The sequence below is a fragment of the Diadema antillarum genome, unplaced genomic scaffold (genome assembly GCF_040938485.1).
Source record: "Diadema antillarum isolate AM-2024a unplaced genomic scaffold, OU_Dant_1.0 seq00000385_RagTag, whole genome shotgun sequence".
In the NCBI taxonomy this organism is placed as follows: domain Eukaryota; kingdom Metazoa; phylum Echinodermata; class Echinoidea; order Diadematoida; family Diadematidae; genus Diadema; species Diadema antillarum.
The window spans coordinates 1352975-1364110 of record NW_027271383.1 but is presented as its reverse complement, the minus strand read 5'-3'; the positions used below and the strand labels follow the sequence as shown (position 1 = coordinate 1364110).

The window sequence follows — 11136 nt, the reverse complement described above, 5'->3', positions numbered from 1 at the left end:
TTTTGCAGTGTTCTTTTCGCTGTGGCTTACCCACATAGTCTTTTTTTTCTTTCTACTCTTTCTGCTACTTTCTATTAGGCTAATGCCTATCATGATTTGAGATGATAACAGGATATGAATATATTTTGGGATTTGTATGATTAAAAATGCTTTATGGAAGTGCAGGAATTGGGATGTGAGCGGGTACCCTGGTACTGCATGGGAGGGGGGCTGGGTAAGAGGGCAGGTATATAGGGAGGGTATTTTTGTTTTTGGGAAGCTATATACGTGTAAGTCTATGTACTTAAAGGGATGGTACAGTATTGGTGGAGATGAGAATTGGCCTATTAACTTTTTGCAAGATACCAAGAAAACATTTATGATATTGTACAGAACATACCATTTTAAGAGGAATTCAAAGTTTATTTGATGAAAATCGGGTTTGGAATGACTGAAACATCCAAAAACATAGTAAAACAAAGCGATTGTAATAAAGTGTGGGTCCCACACTTTATTAGAATTACTCTTTTAGGGATATCTCAGCCATTTCAAAACCAATTTTTATCAAATAAATGTTGAATTCCTCATAACGTCGGCCTCATGCCAGAAGGGCCTTAACACCATAAACTTTGTACACTGTTAGGGCCCTTCTGGCATGAGGCCGACGATGCTAGTTACATGCTCTTTCATATTTCATAAGATGTTTCTCATTATCCCACCAAAAAATGTTAGAAACCTGAAATTAGGTCTCAACCAAAACTGTACAATCCCTTTAATGTAAGCTGTAGGTCTTATGTATTTCGGGTCACGCACTGATTTATCTTTCTTTTTTTTTTTTTAGTTGATCAAACATTGCTGATTGTGGACTACATTGTGTGTATACATTCAAGATGATTTTTTTGTCGTGTGAAATTGTAGAAATCAAATAAAGACTTGTGAAAAAAAGTGTGTGTGTGTTTGTGAGAGGGCGTGTACGTTCATGTGCGCATTTGTGCTTACAAATTACTATCTGATGAGTGTAGTCCGTGTGTATTCGATTATTATATGCGAGTGTAGGCCTATTACATAATGATATACTGCAGGGGCGGATCCAGGAATTCTGTAAAGGGGGGGGCGTGACTAATATTTCTGATGCCACTTCCGGGTTTCATTTCATTGTTTTTCTTTTTATTTTCTTTTGTTTTTTTACGAAAAATAAAGGGGGGGCGTGCGCCGGTTGCGCCCCCCCCCCCCCCTGGATCCACCACTGTACTACGCGTGATATACTACTAGTAATATATCATATTTTGTGAGGCCCATGAGGGTACTCAGTGGATAACCTATATGATGCATCACAACAGACACGGAACCCCTAGCTCCTTGCATTCCCTTGCTCTTTTCATCCATCAGGATTCCACCTCTGAGACGGATCACTTTATGAATCTTATCAAACTTGTCTTGCACTGGCAGTGTTTGCACACTGATCTAGCCTCTGCTCTCTGCTGCATTTAGTCGTTACCATTTACAGAAGACTGAAGTGGAAGCAAGTCACAATAATGCCGTACTGTGGAGGAGAGGTCATTTGTTTACTCCCGATATTGTTCAGACTAGTTTATTATTTACGTAGGGGTGATATCGTGTGTCCACCTTAAATTGTATTTTTTTGTCGTGAAAAAAACAATTAATCAACATGCAAAGTCGCACAATATATGTTGTATAATGGCAATGCTGTAACATACGTCGGGGATCTTTGGTCTTGGCGAAGGCAGCATTAGTTCAAAAGATAATATAATAAAACGACAAACCCCTTTTAAATAGGATAGTCCTAAGTTTGTTCGTGAATTTGGTGACTGGGGCGTTCGTTCTAGATAACAGGCGTTATATGTGTCACATGTGCGCTCCGCCGTGTACACCAGCAGCCCCAGTTGCGAATACCTGAGGCAGATAAACCAGGTACTGCCCTACTCCACTTCGGGGTAAGAGGAGGTCGTGTCGGTGTATCGGCGCGCCGTGTACCCTTGCCTGCTGCTCTGCTGAGGCCGAGGGAGTGTGGTCATCCAACCTAGCCTGTCTGGGTGTCGTGTCGACTCTGCTCTGATGTCTGATGACAACCTCTTTTATGTATTGCTTTACTTCTGCGATACATTAAGTAGTCAGGTTTTGTACAACAGTTGCACTGCAAGTTGAAACACATCACCTAACTCTTTACAGGTTAAACACTGACAGCAGTCGAGTCCTTACTTGATTTGAACAACTTTGGTGTTCGTAGTCGTTTATTTCATTGTTAAGTTATAACGTTAGCATTTCACTGAATTCCTGGCTCATTCATCGAGAAAGAGTGCCAGTCTGCCATTACACAGTGTGCTCGATCTGATGCTACCAATGTCAAAAACATTTTGAAGTAACTGAGCTGAGGCAACAGGTTCCCATCGGCATTGTACCATCAAGTTGCAAGCAAGCTCGTGGCCAAGCGGAGCTGAGCAGAAATGGCTTCAAATGTGTACTCGTCACACTCCACTTCCATGGCGATCGGTTGCAGCCTTGCCTTTCTGCTGATTCTACAATCCGTCCTTGCTGCTACAGTTGTGGTAAATATCTTCTTTAGTTTCTTTTGATGTGACTTGTTAGGTGATCTGTGAAAGCTCACGGATCACCTTCTGTTTCTGTACGAATTCCTTCCGTCTTTCTTTCTTTCTGTACAAAATCTTGTGCAGAGCGTAGCTTTATAAGCTCAAGCTCTCAGCTCTTGAAATCTTTTGTAGGTCTAGGCCTATTTACCTGTATGTCTCATGAGCTCAGGATGCTAAAATTTTTCTTTTTATGTGATTGCTTGATTATGACTTGATTATGACATTATTTTCTAAAATCACGATATGCCTCTTGACTGACAAGTATGTCTAATTCCGCGAAAAACTTCTCATTTATAATAATGACATCAGAGACTCCAACTCTCCCGGGAGATCTCCCGCCGAAAGTCCATTTTTGCTAAATCTCCTGTTCTCCCGCTTGAGATTTAATTTCTCCCACCCTGGCTCTGTGTCTCCCGCTTGAAATTATTTCTAACTTAATCATGGTATGTTGAAAAATAAAGCCTTATAGCACGGAGAGAGCATCTAGAATCCTAGAACTTCGCACTTATGCGCACATCAAGTTAGAGTCTCCCGCTCGCTAGGGATTTCAGGCGGGAGAATCTCCAGATCAGAAGGTGCTTGGGGTTGGAGTCTCTGTGACATTTGCTTGGTCAGTTTTTCACTACAGAAGCGAAAAACTGACCCAGCAAATGTCATTATTGTAAATGAGAAGTTTTTCGCGGTATTAGACATACTTGTCGGTCAAGATGCCTCCGGCTCCAGCTCCATTTCTAAACAGTATTTTCCAATGAAAAGCGATCTGTGTTCTGTGATGATCTATTGTATGATAATCTATATTCTTCTTTAAGAAAATTGCCCTGTAGCGCTGTGCATATTTGCACGTCAAAATTGTAAAATGCACCAGTCGAGCTTGGAATAATTTTGCATATTTATGTTTCAGACTATTTCAAGCATTTTCATGAGTATTCGAGGATCCGAAAGGCAAAAATGAATTTTTCTGCTTGGAATTGATTTCTAATTTTATTTAGCATATTTTAGCCAAAGTTCAAGTCTATCTCACATCTGTCTATCTGGCTTGATATGACATCATACATACACTATGTGCACTTGCATTAAAGGGCCTGTCAAAATTGATTTTGTGTGTGCCTCAATGGCGACATACAGTATGTATGTGCTGAAAAAATGCATTAATTTTATGAAATTCATTGTAGCTCGTTTAGAATGGGAAATGATCCCCAAATTTTTTACATACTCTGAAAGCTGATGAGTGGTAGATGTCAGCTAATGGGTTTTGAGGCTTACAAAATGATATAAAGCTGTCAAATTTCTGCATGAAATGAAAAATATGAAATTTCACATTGATGTCAGCAGATTCAATTTCATAAGCGTATCTCTCTTATCCTTCACCACTTTGTACCCAAATTTCAGTATGCGTATGTTGTATTTATCAAATTACATTGTATTTGTATATATTAAATTATCTATCAAAATTTTAATAAGGCCTACTATTATTCGATTGTATTATTACATCATCTTGAAAAAAAAAAGTAATTGTTCAAGTTACAATGTACCTGTGTATAACATTCGGCCATTTTACGTGTTATCTCTATTGCAGTCCACTTTTTCTCAAAATGCCAATTGACATGACTCTCTTTATCTGTTTATTGCACACAGAGACGTCACAGGGCCCCGTTTTGCAAAGGTTTGTGATAAATCGCAAGATGCACACTATTTGCATTGAAACTGCGATTAATTGCAAACTTTTGTGAAATGGGGCCCAGGTGATATTATATATATACACGTGCATGAGGCTGAATGCACTATAACAATATAAGCACTGACAAATTCTGAATTTTCCCCCGAAGGCCAGTTATATTCAATGAGGCCGCAGGCCGAATTGAATATAATTGCCTGAGGGCAAATTCAGAATTTGGAGGTGCTTGGTACTTGTTATAGTGCAATAAGATGTCATGCACTATGTGATATATAAAATAGCATACATACCCAGGCAAGATAAGCCTAGATCATTTCTAACAGTTACACGTGTCTACACAAGCAATAATACCAGTTTCTTTGAACCTGTGTAGACAAAATCCTGAAGATCCAAATTCATCTATAGAGTCTAGGGTCTACGTCAGTACGTGGTTATATCTAACGTTTTCTAGGCCCTACGATAGGTTACATTGTAGGTCTAGGGCCCCTGGCCTAACGTTTTTATACTAGATCTACGTACACTGTACTGTACGTCACTTACGAGCGACAGAGCTAGTTAACACTTGACCCTACAACAATAGGTCTACCATGGATCTAACAGTAACACTAACAGTAACACGTTAGACGCCCTACTTACTGCACTGTGGGTCCAGGACCAGGACTAGATGATGTTTTGTAGGATTAGGGATCTACTGGATTTAAACACAAGGCTCGTGCCAGGCCCCATTGCTGCACATGCGGATTCCGAGAATGTGTTGTGAATGTCGTAGTAAAGTTCATAGCGTAGCGCGATCAAAGAGCGCTTAGCGTATACTGTACACACCACACGCTGCCCATTTCCACGGCGCACTTCCGCGTAGAATGTACGGAGAAAGCGGCACAAATCTTGGGTTGACTTGCTCAGTAATATCCGTCGGATTGATTCCTTTTTCAGAACAGTAGGAGTCCAAAATTCGTAGGGCGTATTTGATGGCATCCTTTGTGTCCTTATTGTCTAAGATACCGTTTATATAGATCAGTCTCTCTAAAAGTAGCGAACCTGTTCATTTCAGCTTCCATGTTTAAATCTACCGCTGAAAGTCTAGTCCCACACAGATAAGTTGCTGGCATAGCCAGCCTGCGAGAATTGGGAATAACGATAATATCGAGCAAAGCATATCGCGGTTGTGGCGCAATCGCGTTGATAAGGTGCGGGATTCGGGGGGGGGGGGGAGGGGTGGGTGGGAATAACTGCGACCAGCCCACAGTATAACTGTGTGAAGGAGCACTCCGGGGTTACGGCGGGAATAACTCCTTTGGGGATGTCAAGTCTTAGGCTGGGTTTATCAAATGCACGAGAGAAAATCACATTTCAACACGTGTTTCAAATGGTGCTTAATGAGGATATGGTTTGAAATGCGATTCTCAGGATGTCATGTTTATCTAACCATCATACGGTCGTGATTAGAGTGTTGTTGTTGCGCAGCTGCTTTGGGCCGATTGACCTGGGAAGCAAAGGTCAACCGCGTACCACCAGTCATGCCTTCATCATTCACACACTAATAATTGGCAGAAAACACAAATGGCGCACACACCCTTTTCTTCGCAACCGGAAACAGCTGGGAGTTGACCTTAATCCAACGCGTTTCTAAGTGGCATTATGTTTATCTAATCGCAGAAAGGCAATCGGGGTCTCAAACGCATTTCAAAACGCCCTTTGAATGGCATTTCATTTCAGTGTTTTAAACACGTTTAAAAAACAGGTAATGTGCATTTATCTAACTCTGAAAATGCCTCAAACGCGTCTAGGATCGTGACGATGCCTCTGAAAATTTTTAGAAAAATGCCCCCTTATACTACCGAACACTTCTAAAAAGGCAGTATCTGTATAGTGATACCTTTTAAACAAGGCAACCATTTTGAAGGGCAAATTCTCCTCTAAAATTAATAAGATTCCATGACAGTAAAACTTCATGATCCTTGTGGAACTTGCTTGACCTGTTATAAACAGGGTATGAGTGGAAAAATTATTTGATTCATCTTTAACGTATTAAAAGTTCTAAAATGAATACATTGAAGAGTTATTATTAGAATCATTATTAATGTTATATATTGAAGATTATGTTGAAGAAAAATTATAAATTTAGTTACCTCCACATTCTAGCAAAATGGTAAAGTTTTACTGTCTGCACCTTTCAAGTTTTCCATTGACCAATCCAGAGACTCCAACCCCAAGCACCTTCTGATCTGGAGATTCTCCCGTCTGAAACCCCTAGCAAATGGGAGACTCCAACTTGCGCACATCGTGAGTGCGAAGTTCCTTGCTTCCGGGGGTCCAGGGCCCGCTTAAGGGCCCTGGAAGCCTTAGGGTTCCAGACGCTCTCTCGTGCTATCTAAGGCTTATTTGTCAACAGACGATGACACTAAGTAAGAAATCATTTGAAGCGGGAGACACAGAGCCAGGGCGGGGAAATTAATTTATCTCAAGCGGGAGAACGGGAGATTTTGCAAAAATGGGCTTTTGGTGGGAGATCTCCCGTCGAAAGCGGGAGAGTTGGAGTCTCTGCCAATCGGGTGAGTGGATGGTTCGTAGCAAACTGGTCATGCCATCATGCACAATACATTTTGTATGTATGATACATCGTGTACTACACACAAAGATCTACATATCCAATCTGTGTGGTTGACACTATCTGTAGTGCCTGTTGACTGGTCTAAATTCAAAACTCCTACTTTTCAGTGCAATTTTGAGTATTTTCATAATCATTTCAAATTGTAAAGAGATTTACAATCATATTTTCAGAAAACATTAGTAGAACATTGTTCTTTCATGTCACAAAGTTAATTTTCGGGGTTTAGATGATACCTGTACGTGTATTATACATATATGTGCCTAGGCACCTAGCTTAACTTATTCGTCAGCACTTTAGTAATGTGAAGTTATCAAGCCCACTCGGGAATGGCAATATGTCTTAGTCCAACAGGAAGGCTATGGTGGCACAAAAGGGATTAGGGGATTAGGTAATCTCTATTCATTGACACTTAGTTTCCAGACATCTGCGCCAATCTGCCGAAGAAAGCACTCCAGAGTGTGTGACAATCGGCGAACAAAGAACACTAAAGATTAATCGGGAGCCCTGCATATAAGTCAGAAAAAAGTTTGTCTCTTGCCCTTTCCTGAGGGGCCACTGCACCCACTTGTAGCATTGAAATGATATTTACTACTTAGAACCACCAAGGAGGTGTTCGATACCTCCTTGGAACCACTTAACATTTGCAATTTTGGCATGTGGTCTTCAAGGTCCTCATGGTATTTCCCTCGGAAGATGAGCTCCCCAGATAAACCACCTAGAAAACATGGAGATAATCAAATGTGCATGCTGTCTTCCAGCATGGGGACAATTGTCATAGAATTGTTTTGCCCATTTGCAGGGCTTGACACCAAGATTTTTTTTTCTCTGGTGGTCTGTTCGGGACACCAAAATCTTTGTATTTGAAATTTCTGTGGCGTGAGAGAGAAATCCCCAAATTAAAGAATCTTTTCAAATCTTCTTTTTTAAAATTGTGAACTATAACTCTGAAAAAGCCAACCCAAGTTATTGTCTCATTTTTGTTGAGGCCACTGGAGGTGTGGGGAGACTAAGGGATCACCTGCGGCGTCTGTCCGTCCGTCGTCCGTCTGTCCGCCTTCGCTGTCTGTCCGCCTTCGCCGTCTGTCCGTCCGTCCGTTGTCCGGCCATCCGTCCGTCCGTCCGTAACGCTACAAAAACTTCAATAACTCTTTACTCTGGGCTTCAATTGCAATCAAACTTCGAGAGAAGAGGGGTCATACAAAGTTTCACATTTTATTATATATGAAGGTCACCTCAAGGTCAAAGCTCACAGGCAGGGGTCAACGAACTTTTAGAGCCCAATGTAAAGTTTTTATGGTGCGTTTCTATTATGGGTCATAACTTTTGATCCATAACTCCATTTGTGACTAAACTTGGATGGTAGATGTCCCTTGGGAGTGGATGATCACCACAAGGTCAAAGGTCACAGGCAGGGGTCAACGAACTTTTAGAGCCCAATGTTAAGTTTTTATTTCGTGTTTCTATTATGAGTGATAACTCTTGATCCATAAATCCATTTATGACTAAACTTAAATGGTAGATGTCCTTTGGGGAGTGGATGATCACCACAAGGTCAAAGGTCACGAGCAGTTGTCAACGTACTTTTAGAGCCCAATGTTAAGTTTTTATGGCGTGTTTCTATTATGGGTCATAACTTTTGATCCATAACTCCATTTGTGACTAAACTTGGATGGTAGATGTCGCGTGGGGAGTGGATGATCACCACAAGGTCAAAGGTGACAAGCAGGGGTCAACAAACTTTCAGAGCCCAATGTTAAGTTTTTATGGCACGTTTCTATTATGGGTCATAACTTTTGATCCATAACTCCATTTGTGACTAAACTTGGATGGTAGCTGTCCCTTGGGGAGTGGATGATCACCACAAGGACAAAGGTCACAAGCAAGGGTCAACAAACTTTTAGAGCCCAATGTTAAGTTTTTATGACGCGTTTCTGTTATGGGTCATAGGTTTTGATCCATAACTCCATTTGTGACTAAACTTGGATGGTAGATGTCCCATGGGGAGTGGATGGTCACCACAAGGTCAAAGGTGACAGGCAGGGGTCAACAAACTTTAAGGGCCCAATGGTAAGTTTTTATGGCACGTTTCTTTTTTGCCATAAATTTTTACCCTTTTATATCTCTTTTTATCTGTTATATCTCTTTTTTTTATCTCTTATATCCCATTCGCGTACAATTTCTTGTACGCGAATGGGCGAGACACATTATGGCACTTGCCTTGTGTTTTACACAGCTACTGAATGCTTGCTCTTCTTCATCAATCTGTGTGCAGAATGCCAAATTGTGGTCCTCAGATGATATATATTTGCTGATATTGACATCATGATTTTGTGTGTGTGCAAAATGAATCTTAACAACAACATCAAAAATCTGCCTCACCGGGTGCAAAGTCAGGCCATTGTGATTTCTGCTCTAAGGAGACAAACCAGGATGTTACTGCTCTATAGATGCTATTCCTGTTAGTGTTAATCAAGATCAGAATATTGAGAGTGGTGGACAATCACCAAGTTGTTTGTTTGTTGTTGTTTTTTCCTCTACAGGCTCTAGATTTTGAAAGATATTGATACATTTGGTGATTAATAAAACATTGTATTTATCCCCTGATGTGGAAGGACATGCCCTGGTTCTGTGTTACTGTATATGAATGTGCAATGTGAGGAGACAGGGCCGTGAGACTGGCAGGTTGTGAAGCATCCTGATCACTTGGCCAATGAGACTGCTGGGCAAGCCTCATACTGTTTTACCCTGACTGGGTCATTCTACCTTGCAAAGTTTGCCACCAAAATCATAGTGGAAGCATAAGTCTCTTTGACTCGCTTTCTTGCTGCTCCAACAATGAAGCCAAGACTTGGCATGCTGTATTCAGAGTATGAAGTTATCGCTCTGAGGTAGGTTTTGTGCAGTGAGAATCATACGTGCTGTTTTCTCCTGCCTGCTGTTGCATTTCATCATTGAGAGCCATCAATTCATTCATCCAGAAGCAGTGATACCATGTTACATTGAAGCCTGATACCACATAATTCTTTGGCTATTCTATACCTTCATCATACAATACTTGTAAACGTGTGCATTTTATTGTTGACAAGTCAAACATGAGCTGCAGAGTCAGAGCATCACATGTGGCCACTGTGAACATGGTAGAACTACCATGTATGCTGAAGCTGCTACAACTGCTTCATCCTCTTTTTGCCCTCCTGGTCCCCACTGCCCTTGGTTGGCATGTTGGAGGGACAGTACTACTCTGGACCTGGAGCTGTTCCCTTGGAAGACAAGATCATATGGTGGGGCATTTCATGCAAGTGGAGATGTCGAGGAGGTGTCTCAGAGACATCTCCGAGACCTGCTGGAAACATGGGGGAAAAAATAAAAATAATAAAGTGTTGGATTTGCTCGCAAGTCCCCAGAGGCCCAGCTAGTCGCCAGAAGACTTCACAGAGGCATCTTCACGACAAGTTGAGACTTAAAGGGGATGGCTAGTAACTGATTTGTGGGAATCAGTGGGAATGCTGATGGATGATTGTTCCAATCATTGTGGGATTCATTTAAGAGTACATTTATCTGTTGTGTGAAAATTATTTGCTTCAGAATGGTTTCATATTCAAGTAATGTGCAATTTAATGTTTCCAGGTTAGCATGCCTGTACAGTGACGGGGTGATCGTTAACGATGCTCATGACATTCATTCATGGGACACATATCTAAAGGCCACCGCACACTACACGATCAGACTGGTCTTAAAGTCTTAAGCCAAGCTGAGTCTTAAGACCAGTCGTACGACCGGACACCGCACACTATACGACCCGACTGTAAAGCGCGCGCAGTGCGCACTGCGTGCCCTTGCATTTTACTGCACTGTGAATGGCTGAAAGCCTACGACCAGTCATAGAAATTCAACATGTCAAATCTTTACGACTGGTGCTAAGACCCAGTCGTACGACTGGAAACTGGCAAGACTGTGACGTCACACTTCTAGTCTTAAGGTCTTAAGACCGGTGAATCGGGGCAAAATCGTGTAGTGTGCGGCAGGCTTAAGGGTCACTGAGAATGAGAGACAGTGAAGAGGAGGGAAGGGAGAGACAAAGGTGACAACATTGACATGGCAATTAAGGTGTCCTCAATGTCTCAGTGTATATTTCCTGTAAACAGTTTGAATGATTAGTGCATTTACAGTCAGTTATTATCAGGCATGAGATTTCTCCGCGGATCCGCGGATTTCCGCGGATTTTGAAATTCTGGGGAGAAAATACACAGTCGGGAAAATTT

At 41.5% G+C, this 11136-nt stretch overlaps 1 protein-coding gene across 1 annotated transcript in view; it reads left to right on the top strand.

Annotated features, from left to right (window-relative positions):
* Window positions 1-1882: 1882 nt before the first annotated feature.
* Window positions 1883-11136, top strand: part of LOC139731795 (basement membrane-specific heparan sulfate proteoglycan core protein-like) — a 278824-nt gene continuing 269570 nt past the window's right edge. The window contains exon 1 of the mRNA XM_071642667.1: window positions 1883-2546. Within this exon, the coding sequence (XP_071498768.1) occupies window positions 2445-2546 (102 nt within the window). The 5' untranslated portion in view covers window positions 1883-2444. The remainder of the gene's footprint in view (window positions 2547-11136) is intronic.